Source organism: Symsagittifera roscoffensis, chromosome 10 (genome assembly GCF_963678635.1).
Source record: "Symsagittifera roscoffensis chromosome 10, txSymRosc1.1, whole genome shotgun sequence".
Classification (NCBI taxonomy): domain Eukaryota; kingdom Metazoa; phylum Xenacoelomorpha; order Acoela; family Convolutidae; genus Symsagittifera; species Symsagittifera roscoffensis.
The window spans coordinates 44161933-44187599 of NC_087071.1; the positions used below are offsets into that span (position 1 = coordinate 44161933).

At 31.7% G+C, this 25667-nt stretch overlaps 1 protein-coding gene across 1 annotated transcript in view; it reads left to right on the plus strand.

Moving 5' to 3' along the window:
* Window positions 1–215: 215 nt before the first annotated feature.
* Window positions 216–25667, plus strand: part of LOC134855584 (uncharacterized) — a 29324-nt gene continuing 3872 nt past the window's right edge. The window contains exons 1-2 of the mRNA XM_063872121.1: window positions 216–332; window positions 25019–25218. Coding sequence (XP_063728191.1) covers window positions 316–332; window positions 25019–25218 — 217 coding nt within the window. The 5' untranslated portion in view covers window positions 216–315. The remainder of the gene's footprint in view (window positions 333–25018; window positions 25219–25667) is intronic.

Below are 25667 nucleotides of genomic sequence, written 5' to 3' on the forward strand. Positions count from 1 at the left end.
CGAAAAACAAAAAGAGGGTGGTAGTTTGTTGAAGCAACTCAATATAATATTTTGTTGTATAATATTTTAAATATTTCAGTTTTATTAATTTCATCACCTCACTGTGGGGTGAACTGCAGCGGAAGAAGTAGTTCTGTCTTCTCAACTGGGGGGCTCTTGTCTCCCATCGAAAGGGAGGGGGGCATCAGAGGGGGAGGGGGAGGGGGAGGGGGAGAGAGAGGAGAGTGGAGTAGAGTAAGTGGAAGTAGGGGGGACAACAATGAATGGCAGTCTCTTCTGTTCTGGATTCCCAATTGGTGGACTGCAGAGGGCAGAATGTGTCGTGAGTTGAGGTAAGAAATGGCTGCTTCAAATTTGTAGTTTAAACATGAAGTTGTTACTGGTTTGAATTCTGCATGTACTTATGGCCAAATTTCTATTGAAACCTGATCTAAACTACATTTTATTATTGGACAAATTAGATTTTTTACCAGTGTAAAATATTTAATATTAACCAATCATAATCCATCTAACTAACAACCCACTAATTTGTAAGTGCTGAAATTACTGGTAATTTCAGCACCAGAGAGGTTTGAATTTAACTTAGAAATCAGTTGCCTCTCCAAGAGAACTTCAGCTGCCGCAATAAGCCAGTATACTCTAGATCTATTGAGCCTAGCAGAGACTAGTTAAACACCCTGAGACTAGTAGATATAAGAGTAAGATTAGGATTGGTACTAGACTAAGAAGTTACACGAATCTATCCGGCCGAAAATAAGATAGCGTGACGAGCAGACGGTGTACCCTATCCGAAATTACTCTATGAGTTAACCACCTTCGGTTATAACTCATCTGGTGCGACCATAAGTCTCGAATAAGAACTTAATAGCTTAGAATTAACCAAAAATAGATTAGAAATTAGACAAAACATTTTCAAAATGTTACACGATAATAACTTAATTGAAATGTCTCTACGACTCAATAGATCAGAGCCGATATTCCGCACAATACTAGAACTACCTGGTATTGGAAGAAGACCTCGGACAAGAGACGATATACGACTACATAGAAACTTACCATTTAGTTTCATGGTTGTAAGACAAAATCCAAAACAAACTTTTATATTTAGAATCTTATTAGCAATGAATTTAGATTTTCATTTGCAAACATAAAAATTTGAAGTAAATCTTCATGATCATTTCAGGCGCTACATAAAATTATTAATGTACAATAACGATTGACAAAAAGATCTCAGATCGGTTTCCTAATTTCTGCAGTATTATTTAAAACATATTTGAAAAATATTTATTGAAAATAAAAATAAAAATTAGTAGCATGACAATAAATAGTTAGTAATAAAAAACCATCTTGTTGTTCCAGCTTCATCACCTAAACATAACAGCAGTCATAAGCTCAATAACATCATTAAAAAACTAAATCGTTTAAATCGTTTTATTAAATAAATTTAAACCATTTTAAATTTAAATTCACTTAATTTTAAAAAAATCAGATCATCAAGGCTTCTCCTTGGATCTTTATAAATTTTCTATCTCACTAAATTTAAAATCTGATCATCAAGGCCTATCCTTGGATCAAAAAGAACAATTTTGTTCTCCCCCACCCACTTAGCAAGTGTCTAACGACCTCAAACGTCGATTCACTATCCAACCTTTCCAAAAAAACCAGGACTAATAGAAACTTTTAAATAAAACTAACCATTCAAATTAAGTTAAACAGTGAAGAACTTCGGTTATTCATCCTTCACTTGAATCCTCCTCTTAACAAACCCAGGATAGATCTTAGACTTAGTAAGTTTAAAATAGTATCTAACGAACTACTCGCGTTCTAATTATAACTGAACCTTGTGGATCGATTTACTATTCTCCAACCTTTGAACACAATCACTATCCTAAGTAAGATAAAGTAAGTTAACACCTTAACTTAGACTAGCCACGAGAAAGTAAAAAATCATTCTTCGGAATCGACATACTTTTCTCTACAACCCTGAACAAAAAGACCCAGGTTAAGCTAATCAAAAAATTGTAAAGACTAACAGTCTAGGAAATTAAAATCACTAATAACTTCTTGCATCCCTCATCCTAAACCTTATGTCATTCAAAAATTTAGGAAATAAACAAACAATCGTTTTACACAATTGTGAAATAGATAACAAAAAATACGATCTTGTAATCACTCGCAAATATGTAATTCAAACAGACGATATTGAAATAGAATTTTCAAAAGTGTTTATAGAATATATCAAAAGCATACAATATCATAATTCACAAAGAGCAAACTCCATATTCACTAACGAAGTTTTTGCAATAATATATAGTTATATATCTATATTGGAAAAAACAGAAGTTGTTCAAAGCACATCACCGACAGAAACATCCAAACATACAAAAGTACGAAATGAAATCACAGTATTTTTAACATTTCTACACATAATTTGCGAAAATTTTACTGAAGAAGATGTTTCACAAAACACTAAACATGATTTACAAAAAATTTTAGCATGGTTTATAATAGATTATTTCACCCACAATTTAGATTTAATTTCACAAGGAAGAAAAAATTTCAGACCTCAAAATACCAATGATGACACTGTCCTTTCAGAACAGTCAGATAACATTTGGGACCCTGACTGGTCTCATCCAGCATTTCTGAATATTCCACAAGATATCTCGAGCCAAGCAATAAGTACAATATCTTTCCACAGAGATTATGTAAAAGTAATACCATTAACCATTGACGCAACACCATTAAATTATATTACATTTTTACCTGATACACAAAATAACAGCTTAAATTCAACAATCATACATAATGAAAATCTCAATGGAACAAGAAATCTTACACAACAAGCACCATCACATTTCATAAATGAAGAAATCGTCCAAACAACAGCACAAGCTACACAACAAATACACCCCAATCTGATAACACCAAGAAATAAAAATACATCACTAACACAGGTAACCCTACAATCAACCGTTAAACCTTCGGTTGCTCCAAAATATTCACATATGGACTATCAAACGTATAGACCAATGACAATTCACATATGGACTATCAGACGTATAGACCAAGAGAGCATCTCATCCTTCCTCAATTCGAGAACCAGATTTGGTCTTTCGAAAATTAGTAGATAAACTAGAACAAGCAGAAATCACAATAAAACTCGAAGAAACAGAAAATCTAAAACTACAATATGTTAATCGAAATGAAACAAATACTACACATAAAAATAAAGTACAAGAATCAGACACAGACCTGATTGAAAAAATCACTGAAATACTAAATATCTACGAAAAACATCCAAATTTTAAAGGCAAACCATCTTTCAAAAGATGGTGTAATTATTGCCGACGATACGGACACATTATATCCGAATGTAGACAAAAACAACAAGACAATCAGAACAAACCTCAAAAGCACAAAGAACCAAATAAATCATTCTATCAATACATGAAAAAAGGTCAAAATCTACCAAACAAAAATATATATAGTAATAACAGTTCAGGAAAACCACTTCCAAGCAACTCAAATTACACAAGAAATTACTCATCATATAACTCAAGTTATAGAGGTAGATCACCCAAACGAGAAAATACACGAAATTTCTCACAAAATAGATATAATCGATCGAATAGCCAAAATAACCAAAATAACTATTCACGATCGAATTCCAATACAAAAGAAATTGTTTCTGAATCCAGTTCCCAATCAAACCCAAGGAATAGACACTATTCCAATAATCAATCACGAAACTCATCATACAACAGAAATAGAAAATATTCACATAATAGAAATAGAAGTTATTCAAACAATCGAAATCAGAATTACCCAAACAATAGATCAAGGAATAACTCATATAATAAATCAAATTATCACAGATCAAATGATACTTATCAAAACAGATCACAAAACAATTCACAAAATCGAAACTCAAGTTACAATAATCGATACAGAAATTATTCCCAGTCACCACATATGAATAATAACCGTTATCCCGATTCTAAACATCGATACAGAAGTACCACACCAAAACATCGAAGACACATAAATCAAGTGCAAACAAATGAAGAAACAACTTCAGACCCTCCGGGTATTGATGATACAGGAAGAAACTAATTACAACTAAATCATATAAATTGTGAATCATCAGATACAGAAAGTGATACAGATAATACCATCTCAGTAAATATGATAACAGTCGAAAACGACTATGAACCTATCATATATGAACAACCTTTCACTTCACATATATATGAAAATAAATTGGAACTCCCCCACAATTACTATATTGAACCCATTGATAATACACAAACTACACAAAAAGTAAACGAAATTAACACAGTAATTAAACCCGATAAAAAAGATGAAACACAATGCTCAAACACAAAATATATTTATCAAAATATACAAAAAGAACAATCAAGAGAAAAAAATTGGACAATCCCATTTCTCTTAGAGAGTCCAAGAAACAAAGAATTTCAACCACCAGATCTTGAAATTGATTTTTTAATTGACTCAGGAGCAGAATCAAATATAATTAAAATTCCCACGTGGAATGAAACCAAAACATTGCATCCAATATTAACACCTCTTGAAACCTCTAGTAAATTAGCAACAGCACAAAGATCAACATTAGTAAATTATGGAAAAATCCAATTATTCCTTTTTCCCACAAGAACAATGGAACAAAACAAAATTTTGAACAAACCATTTAAACAAATATTTCATATTACTGATATTAAACACAATATCATTGGCATACCACTTATATCTAAATATAGACCAACAATCAACATCTTAAATAGTAAAATCCATATCAAAGACAAATATACAAAAACAAAAAACACAGCCTTAACATTCTTCCAAAGATTAAACAAACAACCACAATTTTTCTCAAAATTTTACCCCATTTATAATCAAAAACGGAAACACCTGAAACAACTATCAGGAAATATATATAATTTCTCAATAACACAAGTTCATCAGTATGACAAAAGTCAAAACAGAGAAAAACTTTTTATGTCAGACTTCGAATTTAAACCTATTCAAAATTTTTCAAAATTACAATCTCATCTATAAAATACTCGAAAAATTTGAATTCCGACATCATTTCATTACACGTGTATAACAATACACCATATCAAGTAACATTAACCTTAGGATTTTTAGGATATTGTGAAACAAATGCTACAATTTCACCCATAAATGAATGAGCCTACCGCGTAAATAATATACTCCAATTATTGGGTATTTGTCAATCAACAAATCTTGACGAAGAATTATCTATAAATAATATAATAAGTAATAAAAAAAGAAACGCAGATTACTTCACAAAGACAGAAAAAATTTGGCCAATCCCATTTCTCTTAGAGAGTCCAAGAAACAAAGAATTTCAACCACCAGATCTTGAAATTGATTTTTTAATTGACTAAGGAGCAGAATCAAATATAATTAATATTCCCACGTGGAATGAAATCAAAACATTGCTTCCAAATTTAACACCTCTTGAAACCTCTAGTAAGTTAGCAACAGCACAAAGATCAACATTAGTAAATTATGGAAAAATCCAATTATTCCTTTTTCCCACAAGAACAATGGAACAAAACAAAATTTTGAACAAACCATTTAAACAAATATTTCATATTACTGATATTAAACACAATATCATTGGCATACCACTTATATCTAAATATAGACCAACAATCAACATCTTAAATAGTAAAATCCATATCAAAGACAAATATACAAAAACAAAAAACACAGCCTTAACATTCTTCCAAAGATTAAACAAACAACCACAATTTTTCTCAAAATTTTACCCCATTTATAATCAAAAACGGAAACACCTGAAACAACTATCAGGAAATATATATAATTTCTCAATAACACAAGTTCATCAGTATGACAAAAGTCAAAACAGAGAAAAACTTTTTATGTCAGACTTCGAATTTAAACCTATTCAAAATTTTTCAAAATTACAATCTCATCTATAAAATACTCGAAAAATTTGAATTCCGACATCATTTCATTACACGTGTATAACAATACACCATATCAAGTAACATTAACCTTAGGATTTTTAGGATATTGTGAAACAAATGCTACAATTTCACCCATAAATGAATGAGCCTACCGCGTAAATAATATACTCCAATTATTGGGTATTTGTCAATCAACAAATCTTGACGAAGAATTATCTATAAATAATATAATAAGTAATAAAAAAAGAAACGCAGATTACTTCACAAAGACAGAAAAAATTTGGCCAATCCCATTTCTCTTAGAGAGTCCAAGAAAAAAAGAATTTCAACCACCAGATCTTGAAATTGATTTTTTAATTGACTAAGGAGCAGAATCAAATATAATTAATATTCCCACGTGGAATGAAATCAAAACATTGCTTCCAAATTTAACACCTCTTGAAACCTCTAGTAAGTTAGCAACAGCACAAAGATCAACATTGGTAAATTATGGAAAAATCCAATTATTCCTTTTTCCCACAAGAACAATGGAACAAAACAAAATTTTGAACAAACCATTTAAACAAATATTTCATATTACTGATATTAAACACAATATCATTGGCATACCACTTATATCTAAATATAGACCAACAATCAACATCTTAAATAGTAAAATCCATATCAAAGACAAATATACAAAAACAAAAAACACAGCCTTAACATTCTTCCAAAGATTAAACAAACAACCACAATTTTTCTCAAAATTTTACCCCATTTATAATCAAAAACGGAAACACCTGAAACAACTATCAGGAAATATATATAATTTCTCAATAACACAAGTTCATCAGTATGACAAAAGTCAAAACAGAGAAACACTTTTTATGTCAGACTTCGAATTTAAACCTATTCAAAATTTTTCAAAATTACAATCTCATCTATAAAATACTCGAAAAATTTGAATTCCGACATCATTTCATTACACGTGTATAACAATACACCATATCAAGTAACATTAACCTTAGGATTTTTAGGATATTGTGAAACAAATGCTACAATTTCACCCATAAATGAATGAGCCTACCGCGTAAATAATATACTCCAATTATTGGGTATTTGTCAATCAACAAATCTTGACGAAGAATTATCTATAAATAATATAATAAGTAATAAAAAAAGAAACGCAGATTACTTCACAAAGACAGAAAAAATTTGGCCAATCCCATTTCTCTTAGAGAGTCCAAGAAACAAAGAATTTCAACCACCAGATCTTGAAATTGATTTTTTAATTGACTAAGGAGCAGAATCAAATATAATTAATATTCCCACGTGGAATGAAATCAAAACATTGCTTCCAAATTTAACACCTCTTGAAACCTCTAGTAAGTTAGCAACAGCACAAAGATCAACATTGGTAAATTATGGAAAAATCCAATTATTCCTTTTTCCCACAAGAACAATGGAACAAAACAAAATTTTGAACAAACCATTTAAACAAATATTTCATATTACTGATATTAAACACAATATCATTGGCATACCACTTATATCTAAATATAGACCAACAATCAACATCTTAAATAGTAAAATCCATATCAAAGACAAATATACAAAAACAAAAAACACAGCCTTAACATTCTTCCAAAGATTAAACAAACAACCACAATTTTTCTCAAAATTTTACCCCATTTATAATCAAAAACGGAAACACCTGAAACAACTATCAGGAAATATATATAATTTCTCAATAACACAAGTTCATCAGTATGACAAAAGTCAAAACAGAGAAAAACTTTTTATGTCAGACTTCGAATTTAAACCTATTCAAAATTTTTCAAAATTACAATCTCATCTATAAAATACTCGAAAAATTTGAATTCCGACATCATTTCATTACACGTGTATAACAATACACCATATCAAGTAACATTAACCTTAGGATTTTTAGGATATTGTGAAACAAATGCTACAATTTCACCCATAAATGAATGAGCCTACCGCGTAAATAATATACTCCAATTATTGGGTATTTGTCAATCAACAAATCTTGACGAAGAATTATCTATAAATAATATAATAAGTAATAAAAAAAGAAACGCAGATTACTTCACAAAGACAGAAAAAATTTGGCCAATCCCATTTCTCTTAGAGAGTCCAAGAAACAAAGAATTTCAACCACCAGATCTTGAAATTGATTTTTTAATTGACTAAGGAGCAGAATCAAATATAATTAATATTCCCACGTGGAATGAAATCAAAACATTGCTTCCAAATTTAACACCTCTTGAAACCTCTAGTAAGTTAGCAACAGCACAAAGATCAACATTGGTAAATTATGGAAAAATCCAATTATTCCTTCTTCCCACAAGAACAATGGAACAAAACAAAATTTTGAACAAACCATTTAAACAAATATTTCATATTACTGATATTAAACACAATATCATTGGCATACCATTTATATCTAAATATATACCAACAATCAACATCTTAAACAGTAAAATCCATATCAAGACAAATATACAAAAACAAAAAACACAGCCTCAACATTCTTCCAAAGATTAAACAAACAACCACAATTTTTCTCAAATTTTTACCCCATTTATAATCAAAAACGGAAACACCTGAAACCAATATCAAGAAATATATATAATTTCTCAATAAAACAAGTTCATCAGTAAGACAAAAGTCAAAACAAAGAACAACTTTTTATGTCAGACTTCGAATTTAAACCTATTCACAAATTTTTCAAAATTACAATCTCATCTATAAAATACTCGAAAAATACGAATTCCGACATCATTTCATTACACGTGTATAACAATACACCATATAAAGTAACATTACCCTTAGGACTTTTAGGATATTGTGAAACAAATGCTACAATTTTACCCATAAATGAAGTAGCCTACCGTGTAAATAATAAACTCCAATTATTAGATATTTGTCAATCAACAATTCTTGACGAAGAATTATCTAAAAATAATATAATAAGTAATGAAAAAAGAAACACATATTACTTCACAAAAACAGAAAAAATTTGGACAATCCCATTTTTCTTAGAGAGTCCAAGAAACAAAGAATTTCAACCACCAGATCTTGAAATTGATTTTTTAATTGACTCAGGAGCAGAATCATATAATTAATATTCCCACGTGGAATGAATTCAAAACATTGCATCCAAATTTAACATCTCTTGAAACCTCTAGTAAATTAGCAACAGCACAAAGATCAACATTAGTAAATTATGGAAAAATCCAATTATTCCTTCTTCCCACAAGAACAATGGAACAAAACAAAATTTTGAACAAACCATTTAAACAAATATTTCATATTACTGATATTAAACACAATATCATTGGCATACCATTTATATCTAAATATATACCAACAATCAACATCTTAAATAGTAAAATCCATATCGAAGACAAATATACAAAAACAAAAAACACAGCCTTAACATTCTTCCAAAGATTAAACAAACAACCACAATTTTTCTCAAAATTTACCCCATTTATAATCAAAAACGGAAACACCTGAAACCACTATCAGTATATATTTATAATTTCTCAATAAAACAAGTTCATCAGTATGACAAAAGTCAAAACAAAGAACAACTTTTTATATCAGACTTCGAATTTAAACCTATTCAAAATTTTTCAAAATTGCAATCTCAACTATAAAATACTCGAAAAATACGAATTCCTACATCATTTCATTACACGTGTATAACAATACACCATATCAAGTAACATTACCCTTAGGACTTTTAGGATATTGTGAAACAAATGCTACAATTTCACCCATAAATGAATGAGCCTACCGCGTAAATAATATACTCCAATTATTAGGTATTTGTCAATCAACAATTCTTGACGAAGAATTATCTATAAATAATATAATAAGTAATGAAAAAAAAAACACAGATTACTTCACAAAAACAACCTATTTTAAAGCAACATTCAATATAACAAATTACAAAAAAGAGCAACAAAAATTCTTCACAATGTTAAATTTTGAACACTCCTAAATTACACAAAGTGAATTTGATAAATTAGCAAAACAACTGTTAAAATATTCAACAGTTTATGCAACATCAAAAATTGACGTTGGAAAAATTAGTTCATCACTACACCTTCCATTAAAACCTGGCGCAGTTTTCAAAAAACAAAGAGCAAGTAAAGTACCTATTCACTTACATGTTTAGGTAAATAGATTACTTGACATTTTAGAACAATACGAAATTATCTCAACAGTAAATAAAGAAGAACAACCAAAAGTAAACACCTTCATTAACCCTGTTATCATTCTAGCAAAAGGTGAATCACTAAAAACAGTTTTAGACGCTAGATACCTCAATTCACTAATTGACGAATCAAAATGCAATTGGCCTATTGAACCAATACAAGTTATCTTGACAAAGATAAATGGTAAATACTTCACAACCGCAGATATGAATAGTGCATATAACCAAATGCCACTAGATGAACAATCACGACGTTTAACACAATTTGTTATTGGAAATCAATATCCATAGGACCAGCAGCTTTTTCAGCTTTCATGAGTAAAATTTTTAGACCACTAATACTCAAAAAAAATGCAATCACCTATTTAGACGATGTTTTTATGCAATCACAAACCAAAGACGAAATGTTTAAAGTTTTAGAACAATATCATGAAATACTTCAGAACAAAAATCTGAAAGCAGCCCCCGATAAATCACACTTCTTTCTAACACGCGTTAAATTTTTAGGACATAATATTGAACGAAACACTATCACTCCATTAAAATCACGCATTGATGCCATTCAAAAACTTCAGCCAGCTAAAAATAAAAAGAAAATCCAAGAATTCCTTGGAATGTTAAATTTCTTAAGTAAACATGTTTACAAAATGCGATTATACTTAAGACCTTTTTATAACATCCTCAGACAACAAAATAATTATCTATAAATAATATAATAAGTAATGAAAAAAAAACACAGATTACTCCACAAAAACAACCTATTTTAAAGCAACATTCAATATAGCAAATTACACAAAAGAGCAACAAAAATTCTTCACAATGTTAAATTTTGAACACTCCTAAATTACACAAAGTGAATTTGATAAATTAGCAAAACAACTGTTAAAATATTCAACAGTTTATGCAACATCAAAAATTGACGTTGGAAAAATTAGTTCATCACTACACCTTCCATTAAAACCTGGCGCAGTTTTCAAAAAACAAAGAGCAAGTAAAGTACCTATTCACTTACATGTTTAGGTAAATAGATTACTTGACATTTTAGAACAATACGAAATTATCTCAACAGTAAATAAAGAAGAACAACCAAAAGTAAACACCTTCATTAACCCTGTTATCATTCTAGCAAAAGGTGAATCACTAAAAACAGTTTTAGACGCTAGATACCTCAATTCACTAATTGACGAATCAAAATGCAATTGGCCTATTGAACCAATACAAGTTATCTTGACAAAGATAAATGGTAAATACTTCACAACCGCAGATATGAATAGTGCATATAACCAAATGCCACTAGATGAACAATCACGACGTTTAACACAATTTGTTATTGGAAATCAATATCCATAGGACCAGCAGCTTTTTCAGCTTTCATGAGTAAAATTTTTAGACCACTAATACTCAAAAAAAATGCAATCACCTATTTAGACGATGTTTTTATGCAATCACAAACCAAAGACGAAATGTTTAAAGTTTTAGAACAATATCATGAAATACTTCAGAACAAAAATCTGAAAGCAGCCCCCGATAAATCACACTTCTTTCTAACACGCGTTAAATTTTTAGGACATAATATTGAACGAAACACTATCACTCCATTAAAATCACGCATTGATGCCATTCAAAAACTTCAGCCAGCTAAAAATAAAAAGAAAATCCAAGAATTCCTTGGAATGTTAAATTTCTTAAGTAAACATGTTTACAAAATGCGATTATACTTAAGACCTTTTTATAACATCCTCAGACAACAAAATAATTATCTATAAATAATATAATAAGTAATGAAAAAAAAACACAGATTACTCCACAAAAACAACCTATTTTAAAGCAACATTCAATATAGCAAATTACACAAAAGAGCAACAAAAATTCTTCACAATGTTAAATTTTGAACACTCCTAAATTACACAAAGTGAATTTGATAAATTAGCAAAACAACTGTTAAAATATTCAACAGTTTATGCAACATCAAAAATTGACGTTGGAAAAATTAGTTCATCACTACACCTTCCATTAAAACCTGGCGCAGTTTTCAAAAAACAAAGAGCAAGTAAAGTACCTATTCACTTACATGTTTAGGTAAATAGATTACTTGACATTTTAGAACAATACAAAATTATCTCAACAGTAAATAAAGAAGAACAACCAAAAGTAAACACCTTCATTAACCCTGTTATCATTCTAGCAAAAGGTGAATCACTAAAAACAGTTTTAGGCGCTAGATACCTCAATTCACTAATTGACGAATCAAAATGCAATTGGCCTATTGAACCAATACAAGTTATCTTGACAAAGATAAATGGTAAATACTTCACAACCGCAGATATGAATAGTGCATATAACCAAATGCCACTAGATGAACAATCACGACGTTTAACACAATTTGTTATTGGAAATCAATATCCATAGGACCAGCAGCTTTTTCAGCTTTCATGAGTAAAATTTTTAGACCACTAATACTCAAAAAAAATGCAATCACCTATTTAGACGATGTTTTTATGCAATCACAAACCAAAGACGAAATGTTTAAAGTTTTAGAACAATATCATGAAATACTTCAGAACGAAAATCTGAAAGCAGCCCCCGATAAATCACACTTCTTTCTAACACGCGTTAAATTTTTAGGACATAATATTGAACGAAACACTATCACTCCATTAAAATCACGCATTGATGCCATTCAAAAACTTCAGCCAGCTACAAATAAAAAGAAAATCCAAGAATTCCTTGGAATGTTAAATTTCTTAAGTAAACATGTTTACAAAATGCGATTATACTTAAGACCTTTTTATAACATCCTCAGACAACAAAATAATTTTGAATGGACCACTGAACATCAAACACAATTTGAAGAAATTGAAAAACTTTTAATTGAACAAATTTCAAACACAATTCCAGATCCAAATCAACCATTCTATGCAATGTGCGATGCTTCAAATTTTGGCATCGGCGCAGCATTGCTACAATCACATAGTGGAACAAATAAAATGAACCTTATATCAGCAAATTCACCATTATTCACACAAGCAGAGCTACGACTCTCAACTGTAATGAGAGAATGTACAGCTATCATTGATACACTTACAGAATATGAATTTCTGATACTTGGATCAAAACACCCAACAGTTTTATTCACAGATCATAAACCAATTATATTTCTCTTTACACAAAAATCAAATCCAAATCATAAGGTTTATAGATTTCAACTAATTCTAATGAAATTTCCAAACTTACATATAGTTTGGACAGCAGGAAAAAACCTTGCATTACCAGATACCTTAAGTAGAAATACGCCACCTGAATTACTCACACGAAAAACTACAGTTGAAATACCACAAAATATTAAATTTTATCTCGCAAAAGATGAAACATCACCCCGACTCGAATGCAAATATGCAGTAAAAACTGACATTGATCAATCACAGATAAATAATCTACAACATTTCCCCCTTTACTTAGATTGCCAAAATAATCACTACGAAGTTGATTTACTAGGAACATCAACTTTCAAACCAATTCCATACTCACAATGGATAAAAACTAATACTCAACAAAAGAGAATAAAACAACACTCGCATAAAAGAGACCTTTTTCCATTAATTGAAAAAGAAAATTTAACCGATAAAATAAAATTATCAGGACCACAAACAAACGATTCAAAGTACACAATAAATCAAGTTTTTGACCTTCATGACCCACTTGACACAATTCCCCTATCAAAACTAGAAATTGACAAAATTTTTCTCCCCCCAACAGACAAAATTACACTTGAACTTTTAAAACAATATCAAAATCTCGACCCAGTAATTAGACAACTAAAATCATGGCACAAATACAAAACTAAGCCCGTAAAAGCAGATACCACAATTTTAGGAAATAAAACACTCCTCCGATATTTCCGAAAATTTAATAATACAACAATTAATGAAAATACAGATCTTTTAGAATATCATTTAAATGATTCTCAAGTTCCCTGTCTTCCTTTAAGTATGATATTAATAGCTTTCAATATCTCAAATACACAAAACACTAAAGGACACTCCGGATCAGAAAAAAACATACTCGAGCTTTACACAAAATTTTTATTTCCCAAATGCACCAATTTGGATAAAAGTATTATGCATTGATTGTATAATATGTCAATTGAACAAACCTTATCCAAATCAAAAACAAATAGCACAAAAACAAGGTTTTGAAGGACAAAGCTTATATTTTAAACATCGCATATCATTCGATACAAAAGGACCAATTTCACCATCTTCTGAAGGAAACTCCTACATTATGGTCATTGTTGACGCATTCACACATTATGTAGCACTCAACCCAGTACCACTTTGTAATGCTTATTACGCTTACACGACGCTTTATGAACATTGGATAGCTAAATTCGGATTACCCGAAATCTTAGCTACAGACAACGGTACATAATTCATAAATAATGAACTCATCACATTATGGATATTTATATAATATCAAACATAAACCATTTACATCTCATGCACCTTGGACAAACGGTTTAGTCGAAGGTATGAACCGATCACTACAAAAATATCTCAGATGTATCATAAATGGAAATGATACAAAATACACAGAATGGTTAGCAGATGTAAAATTATTTCCCTTAGCATACAATACACAATTCACGAAAACTTTACAAATGTCACCATACGAAATAGTTTTTAATCGAAAGCCACGTAAACCAATTATGTTTACAGTAAATGTCCATAAAAATGCACAAGGTTATTGCCAACCAAATAAAAATTCAATTTGTTATAAGCTACCTTTACATACACATGATGAAGATCATTTTCATCACCCACAAATTCTTAAATTAGCCTCCGGCACACATACCGAATGGATTTTAAATAGAGATAAAAAACACAATGATTTCTACCAAAAAGTTAGAAAGAAATTGTTACCAAGGCAAAACATTAACGATCAAATTAAATCACGTTTTACACCAGCCACACATTTAAAAAATGGAACATTTGTTTTACTACCTAACTTTAATACGCAAAAAGGAATCTCTAAGAAATTACAACCACTTTGAAAAGGACCATACCAAATCATTGCCAAACCCACTGACGTAACGTATAAACATACAGATCCAACTAAAAAAGAATTTGTTCAACATCGTAACAATTTTTTAGCTTACTACCCAAAAGAATACGCACTACGCGAAATAACTCAATTATATTCTTTCACAGGTTTGAAAGTTATTCAAAATCATCCACATACAGAAAAAGAAATAGATGAACAACACAACGTTCATCATGAAAAGAAAATCAAAAACAAACCACAACTCAAAACAATACAAAAACGCCAGACACAAAAATACCTCAAAAAGAAAGAAAAATTAGGAAAATGATAGAAAAAATTCTACCACAAGAATAAGTAGAAAAATCAGAACATAGAAAATCATCACGACTTAGAAATCAATCACGTCAAAACTACAAAACATTCATCCCACAATCTAAATTATTAAAGAAAGTTTAATTTCAAAAACAAATCTGATTTTAAAAAAAATAATTTTTACATCTCTGGATCATTTTGAACTTTCATTTTTCAAAATAACATGCTGACAAAAACGCAACAATTTTAGTTCAGATTCAGCCAATAGGATTCACTTAAATCCGTCACCTTCTATATCTCTAACACCAACCTATTAGCCGAAAGATAGTAAACTCCAGGCATATCTATAACTATAACTTTACAACCTCCAGGTCAAAAATAAGCAACTCGCTAAAACTTAACAAATAAAATAAATACCACCATAATATTACAACCCTGCCCTATCTAATAACGCAAAGATCAACAATATTTTCCCAACTCAGACCTCAAAAACCCTCCAACCAAAAATAACAAATTAGCCTAAAGTAAAAAAGGACCATAATCATTTGGCCTAAAGTACAAATATTTCAAAAATACCCCAGATCACCCGACAAATAAAAATAAAGCAAATAAGACCTCCCGAACACCATAAAATCAGCCTCCAGCCGTTTTTCACAAAACTCAACCCACTTGTCAAAAAATCCATAAAAAAACTCGACCACACTTGAATCTCGCCTCAAACAACAAAAAATATTCGACGAAGAAATCCTTTCCTAAATGCTTTTCTCTCAAACAGTCTATATCTTAAAAAATACAATCTTAAATCTTTTAATAAAATTTTTCATACTATTCAAACTTTTGTTCATATTTCTATTTGATACTTTTGAAGCTTTTATAATCATTTTAATAATTTTTTGCAACATCCTTTTAATTTTCTACTCCCTACTTGAAATATATCTCCAACTTTCCCAAATCATTGATCATATTCACAGGTACGATAATTCACAATCTATTTAAATGATACAAACAATTTTTAGTAGAACAGATAATTTTTTTACTATTTGTAATTTTCATCATATTTTTATCATCCCTAATACTGACAATGTGCAAATGTGTAAAAAAGTCAATAGTCACATTCGCCTTAGCAACAATCTTTTTAATTCTTTTCATTGAAGAATACTACAATAAAAATAAATCTTCCCACTAGAAAAAATCAATCGGACAGTTTCAAAATTCGCTAACCAACAATCACAAAATCAGTCTTCACCGACATCATCCCAAGAAAATCCAGCAATACCCACAACTAACCAAAACCCCCAAACATCCACACGAATTTCTTTTCAAGATAACCCATACACTTTTGAAGAACGACACGCTCGCTTATCCGAACCATTAGAACCAGTTCAGCGACAGGCACCCCTAAGTGAACCAACTTATAATTTGTGCCCCACATTAGCACAAGATTTAAATCGAATAAGAAACATTAGTCAAAATCAAAACACAGTCGAAATAAATAGACAAATTATACATCCACGAAGAAATAGAAGTTTTCAAACCCCCAGAGTTCATTTTGATATACCCCAATCACCCACACCAACTACTTCAGAAAATCCAAGTAGTACATTACCAGAAACTCCCCCACTCCTTTCACAACGCAGCACCTCAAGTATACCTTCAGATTACTTAGGTTCAACACCAACATCTGAACAAATACGTGAAAATCCCTTTAACCCCCCCCATCCCACCGCACGACTACCATATTGGGCAACTCACTCATATACACAAGGTGAACCAAACATAGTAAATGATCCAATAGATATTTCTACGGATACAACACTATCAAAAGTTATCACTACCGTCAACACCATCATTAAGTCAAAATTCACCGATGCTTTTCCCTTTAAATTTTCCAAATAACCTCGACGCTAGATATCGAGAACAATCATAAGCAAATATCCCTTTACGACTAGATTGGAATACATTCGTAGCACCCCCACCATTATTTGGACAACATCAAGAAAGTAACCGACTCCACAGTTGGGCACTCAATAGATTACAATATAGACAAGATATCCACGAAGACATTCGAGAACACAATATTCAAATACTTCATCAAAATAGTCTCCAATTAAAATTTGAAATCACGATCAAACTTAACAATATTGTTCAACATCCCTACCCATTAAATCCACCAAATATAACAGTTCAATCGCTACCACCACCATTTATAACTACTGAAGTAATATACAAATACGATAGATATACGAAAAACACAATTGGTTACATAACATTTTATAACCCATACTCAGGATTATCAAACACGTGTATATTCTAAGAATAATAACATTTCAACACATCTTTTTTCTAATATTTTCCGATCAAAACACAAATCCTTCTCCTCGCACAGGACCCCAAGATTTATTAGTAACACACTATGATTGCGAAGAAAACGAACAAAAAACTCTACACAAATATGCAATAAATCAAGTATCACAATGCGAAACAGAACCACGAGCTATAGAAACTACAAATCTAATAGCAACATTGTATTCAAAAGCCCGAGCAACAACAGTCACAGGATATAATTTTACAGCAACATTTTCCGAAAAGAAAGTACATTGTTCACAAGTTTCAAACGGAAATAAAAACCGACTTGACCACGAATCGTTTTACCAAAGTAACATAGAACGACTTTTACATCTAAATCCCGATGATTGTAAAAATGAATTACTCAGACTAAATCTAACAAGAAATAAAAACACAGACAGAACAATAGTAAATTTTCATGTCTTTGCTGATTCTGTACATCAAGCAGAACTTGAACGATAATGAGGACATATAAAATTAGACAAAAAAACCCATTTAACGGCGCACACGGAAGATTAACTTATGACATACACGATAATTACTGGATACCACACATTGGACTAAATGACCCCTCAAACTGCAAAGCAGACACAAAAAAAAAAGATATCAACAAATAATGTTTTTCGATTGGAAAATACAACTCGAAAAAGTACAACTCACACGAGATTTATCTGATAACACAATGATCTATCAAGGAATTAGATTACCTTGCAAAAATGATCAAGGTTATTGTGACCCTACAACAAGGACCCAAGCAACAATTGTTTGGTTTCCCGAAGATACATGCACAACATTCCAAGTAGCAAAAAAACACGCTCGAATGATAAAATTTCATGAAAAATATTTTTTAGAATCAATTCCATACGAACAAGTAAACCCATCCCGAAAACAAAGTAATGATTTTAGAAATATTCATGATATAGAAAATAAATTAACACGTTTCCAAATCTATCAAGAAACAGAATTTGCATGTAAATACAGAAATCCACTTTCTAAAACACAAAACTCTGAAATACTTGTCGAATACGAAAAAGGTTTCGACATGACCACTGGACAAAATAAAATTTGACCCTTATGCCACAAGTCACCCTATAAATGAAGGAACATCATACATCCCAGTTAACTTTCAAAAAAGCACAGGTCAACCTGGTGGAAAACTAAAACCACATGACAGTAAAAGCACACGTTTACAAGAACTATTACTAATGAATAGCACCTATTTTGGTAATATTCATTATGATATCCACTTAGATATGAAGTTAGACTACACAATTAATCGAATTTTTTAAGAAATGTCACTCTCCGAATTAGAAACACTTCATCAACTATGCGAATTGAAAAGAACACAAATCCTACAATCACTCGCACTAGCAGTACTAAAAATACCTTACGCAGGATACTTATTATGAGGAAACAGATCAAATTTTCTAGATTACGAAGGAAACATTTTATGGTTTTATACTTGTACCAAAAAAGTATCACCGTGTAGTACACACAAAAAATAGCCGCAATGTAGTACAATTAAACCCTGATGAAGATAAATACTGTCTCCTTACACCATACCCTACATTAATGCAATCACTCAAAAAAGTTTCACCCGAAAGCATCCGAGCTAATGCTCGTAATACAAATATTGATTTACAATCAGTTGGAATATATTCTAAATCAGATATCCAACATCACATTAGATCACAACAATTTCAGGAAGTATTAACACAAATGGACACAATACAAAGACAATCAATTGACCAGAACTTGCCGAAACCGCAGGATTCGCAGACATTCATACACAAGATTATAGCGGATATACTAAAGATATCAAAGACTACATATATTTAAACGAAGAAAAATACAGACCACAGGATATTTCACCTATAAATATTTTCAGTTTTGTCACATTAAAAAACGAAATTCTAGCTTTTCTATAATGGCCCTGTTACATCTTAGAAAAATTAACTATCTTATACGCCATGTTTAATTTTATAGGATTTCTTTTCTCACTGTTAAAAGGAATCTATAACACATGCGCTATACACACACAAGTAAACAGACAAGCAAGTGTAGCACGTATACTATTTGCAGGTTTTTTTTGGAATTTTTTCATCATCAATAAACAAAATACTTTTAGATGCACAAATAAAAGAATATAATACAAAAATATCTACAAGACCAAACACATATAATGAAGAACATAATAATGTAGACACAATACCTACAGCACCACACATACCAACCCTACCACAAAACCATCCATTATCATTAGTTCCCCGTAATTTTCGAAACCTAGCAATCACACATAATCCAAATTTTAGACCAAATGCAACACAAAGTCCCATAAAATGATAATACCTATGAACAAATTATAGAACAACCTCACACTACCACTTTTCAATCTCAAAATAATCATTTTTTTTAGCCCACGATGAGCCGGCAACTTGGATCCCTCCATCGCTCAAATTCCCACCCAGCCAACCTCCAAACTCCAATCCCAATCATACCACTTTTTGCTTTCCCACCACCCGATTTTCCGATTATTAATATATCATCAAGCACGAATTCTGATACTAACTCAGATATTTCAGTTTTATATTCTATCTCACAATTTAATAACTCTAATGTAGAAACCCCCGACGAATTTGCAGACTCCGAACCATCTCCCTCAAATTAAACCCAGACCAACTCCTCAGTTTTTTCAAAACCACCTTTTCAACCAATCCCATCTAATCATCCACTCCCATCCATTTCTACTCCTTCTTACGCTTCCCAAGTAACCCCAACCTATTCTCCACTTCATTCCGACAGATCATATAATAATTCCCCAGATACCCCCCAAATTTCCCAGGAGCTTGATAATTTTATAACTTTACAACAACAATTAATGCACCCCAACACCCTTTCAATACATCAACTATCATCCACATTAACATCCTCAAATCCACCTACTCCCACACCCTCCTCAGCTTACACTCCATCATTAGCACAATCATCGACATCCACTGAAACGCCAACTATCACTCACAGAGCTTATCGCACTTTTAAACGAAAACTTCCAAATCACCCATTCCCAACCAAACCCGGAACAGCCCGCGAATATATTAATCACCCGCAACACACCAACACGAAAAATTTTCTTGAAATCACCTTACCCTCATTTCCGCAATATACATTAAACACACCTAACGATACTAATGACACACGCAATTTTGTAGATGAACATGTTTTAATGCCAACACTTCATTGGACAGCTTACTATAATTTTACTAACCCCCTTTGCCTACCACTAGCAAATACTCATGACAGCAAAGAAAAGAACAAAAACATGTTAAATAGACTCACCACAACACTAACACCTCAATAATTTACTTACGTTGGATATAAAAAGTTACTAAAAACATTCACTGCACCCCGAGCTAACGAATTTGCAATAGAATACTACGATCATAATATCATCCGCCCGAATCAAGACCAATTTTTAGATGAAGACCGCTTCGCAAACCCGCAACTAACAGAAAAATTTTTCATCAAAATATCATACGTATTAACACTTAATCTTTTTGATAGAAAAAATGACCACATTATTTCAGAATCACTAGCTGATATTCAAGCATACGAGAGCTTCTATGATAAATTTCAGTTATTTTCACTAACCTTTCACTTTCTTTCACCACAGGAACCCGATTTGCACTGTTCCCACGATATTATGTTACGCACTAAACAAACCCACACATATACATACTATCGTTTTACACAAAATCATTTTGATTTGCACACCCCATCAAGGCAACCTCACCATCGTTTTCAGTTGCTTAACTCAAAGTACACGTCACCATTTTTCCTTAATTTTACATATTGCATCAAAGATACTAACCTCCACGGTATCCTCAGCAACAATGACCCAGTTACCCAAATGTATATATTCTGTCCCATCACGAAGACCTTCAATGCCGAAGAATCCAGACCCTTCCTTATCCCGCATGAATTTATCCAGCCTATTGAAGTACCCATATTAGAATTCATTCACAATACTAAGTATAATCATAAAATATATAACCTCATTCAAAACACACCTTATGAGTTTGCAGTAGGCACTGAAGAACTAAACACCATTAAAGCAATTCAATTGCTTTGGCCACTGCTACAAACTAAAATATCATACGCATACTAGCCAAATTACTAAAAACATCAGATATGATACACGACATCTTCCCCCACGGCTTTTTTCCAGAAGATTAAGGTAAGTATAATTTGATTTACTCTAAACTAATAAATTTAAATTAGTACTAACCGTTTTTTATCAATGTTTGATATATATTTCTAGTCTTCACACCACGATCACCTAAAAAACAGAAAAGAAAAATAAAAAACAAACTTGTTAAATTATCTTCACATTCATTAATTTCTTGCACTAAATAATGTAATAAAATTCATACCAAATGTAGCAATTTCATTTATATATTATTTCCCCATGAAGCACTAAACTTAATTACGATGAAAATTTTTAATTTTAAATTTTTCCCCAAAACGCAGTAAATTCAAATTCAATGCAATAAATTCATAAAATGAGAAAGCAGTACTAACCTTTTCAACATTTTCATTCACTCGCTCAAGATTTCTATCCAAATTCGCACAGCTCGCCCACGAAGAATTGTTTATAATGATTTTAAGCTTCAAGCTTTCACTATAAACAACTCTAACACACGATAACAAATTTCAAACTCTCCTTTAACCCGGTTGGAAAGGAATTATATACTAAACCAAACTAATCAACGCAGCTCACTAAACACCACAATTCATACAATAACAGCATGACTAAGAAAAGAAAACCAACGGTACCCAAACCGGATTAACCCAGCTTAAAACTGGATAATTTTTTCTTTTGAAGACTATTATAAAGTCTAAGAAAGAAATAATAAAACACAAAAAAGTCGCAAGACAAACCCATACCAAAAACAATTTGGTTTTTGAAAAAAGGACACAACCAAAGTAACATAAGAAAGACCAACATAAAACCAACATAAAACTTTATCACAAAACAGGACCTCTCAAAGAAACAGCATGAAATCATACTCCCACTCCTGGCCTAACCCACCAGAGAGGACGTCCTGAGCATGCTCTATAGCCGGCCTAACCCACCGCGCTACATCCACGCTTTGTGACCACACTTCTATTTTTAATAAGAGGTACTCAAGGGTGAGTAACTCTTCAAAATAACCGAACTAAAACAAAACGCTTTTGTGAAAACAACTAACTAAATTCATGATTAAAAAACCGAATTAACATAATTTTATAAAATGTAAATCATACTTTGCAGTATATAGATCATACTCAATAACAAAGACGAACATCCAAAGACTAGATGATCCCATCACATTCGAACAAAAGAATGGCTAAAACACAACCGACAAGCCGTCCACAATCACAACTCAAAGGATTTAGAGTACGACTTGGCTTCGCAGAAAAAGACTTCATTGAACTAGAACAATGACCACCTCGATGATCAAGTATACGTGCAGATCCGAGTTACAAGGCATCCCTTCCACACACGATCTTCACGCCATTCCCAGACGACGTTGCACACAAAACATGTTCTCTGCATAATACAGAAAAAACTGTCATAGCAACATTATTTCGAAGTCGGATTGATTTCATTGGGGATCACAGTCATTGTCGAATGACGACATAACAATTTCCTATCCATAATTCCAGCGTCCTGGAACGTTCTTCTCCAAGAAGAATCGGATAAGAAAATGATGTTCGCCAAATACCAACGTTCATCATCCATCCTTCAAATTGCAGAGAAGAAAGATAGTTCTAAAAAACTCTGTAAACCCCGGATGGGTCGAACCTGATCTAAACTACATTTTATTATTGGATAAATTAGATATTTTACCACTGTAAAATATTTAATAATAACCAATCATAATCCATCTAACTAACAACCCACTTATTTGTAAGTGCTGAAATTACTGGTAATTTCAGCACCTGAGAGATTTGAATTTAACTTGAAATTAGTTGCCTCTCCAAGAGAACTTCAGCTGCCGCAATAAGCCAGTATACTCTAGATCTATTGAGCCTAGCAGAGACTAGTTAAACACCCTGAGACTAGTAGATATAAGAGTAAGATTAGGATCGGTACTAGACTAAGAAGTTGCACGAATCAATCCGACCGAAAATAAGATAGCGTGACGAGCAGACGGTGTACCCTATCCGAAATTACTCTATGAGTTAACGACCTTCGGTTATAACTCACTATATACACAAATATTCTTCCATTTTTTTTCGATTTTTTGGACCAACAAGATACAAACTGAAAAATTAACAAAATAATTAAAACTTTCGCTCAAAACAATTCAGTTCAATATGAAAAACTGTATGCGAAGAGTTCCTTATAAACTTCTTAATTGACTAAATACAAACTGCAGGAAAATAAAAATCGATAGCCAAAACACTCAACATTCTGTTATGGTTGCTCAGCAGCCTACAAACTTACTTATAAAACTAGACCCAGTTTGAAGTAAGTTTCCCGAAAACTCAGTTAAATTTCAAATGTAGATATATGTCAATTAAAAAAAATTATGGACAAAAACAAATTGCTTACTGTTTTTGATTTATACTTTTTTGAGATGTTTAAGTACTTGTTTATGGAATTGCGATCGGACAGAAAAAATGGTTTTCTGTCTCAAATTTACTCCAAAAAAAGTGGACCATGTACCAGGAGCAAAGCGAAAGGCTTAATTAAAGTGGCAAAATTTTCTACTACCGCTAAACAGAGATCGCTTACAGTTAGAATTGTGCCGGCTTTTAACTATTTAAAACAAAATGACTTGATACCTGTTAATATACATGAAATGTCAGAAGTTAGTTGTTTGAGACTCTATAAACAGTTTTTTCAAATTTACCTAAAAGACAATCAACCCTCTACAAACTGTTTTTTATTTCAGCCCTTAATTTAATTTGTTTGTTGAGTTGATGCTGGCTGTCTTCTCTTTACTCTCCAGGATATCCTACTCGATGAGCAGTACTACTCTTTAGGATCTCCCTCCAGGCATAATATATTGCTTTTGGCGTTGTATATGTAGCTGGTAAAGTAATTCAAATTTCAAAATTTCAGTCAGTTCTACTGTCTGAACGGATACGGTGACGCTTCAATTCACACATCCCAACTACATAACGACATAGCAGCAAGTGTTTCTCTGGACTACGAGGAACAGGCGAATGTGTTAATAAGAGCTGAATTGGAGGCTAGATTCGAGGGATACATCCAGCATGTCTGGAGACGAATCAACTTCTTTGACGATGAACAACAGGAAGGTTAGTTGGTGATGTCGATGTGTATCTTTTTTAAAGACAGAGGATCCTAAAGATACAGTAGCGTAATGAGGGGGAGGAGATCAGTTCTGGTTGCCAAATTTTGCCAAAGGCTCCTTTTTTTGGAACTATTTTTTGAAATCCTCTTTTCGCAGGCCTCTAAAATTCATTTGATATCTGCCTTCACAAAATATATGCAAATATGAAGAAAATTCTTGAAAATATTTTCAGATTTCAATTAACTTTTTCATATGCTAACAAGGATAGCCGGTTACTGTGCAAGTAGCACATAAAGCAAATACAATGAAGTTTTTCAACTTATTGCCGTTTTTTTGGCGCGGTGTGATAAAAAAAGCAGATTAAAAAACTGGGGTACAGTTTATTCGACAGCAATACTAAAATAAGCAAACTAAAAAAACATTTTTCAAAAACGAAAAAAAAAAACAAATAAA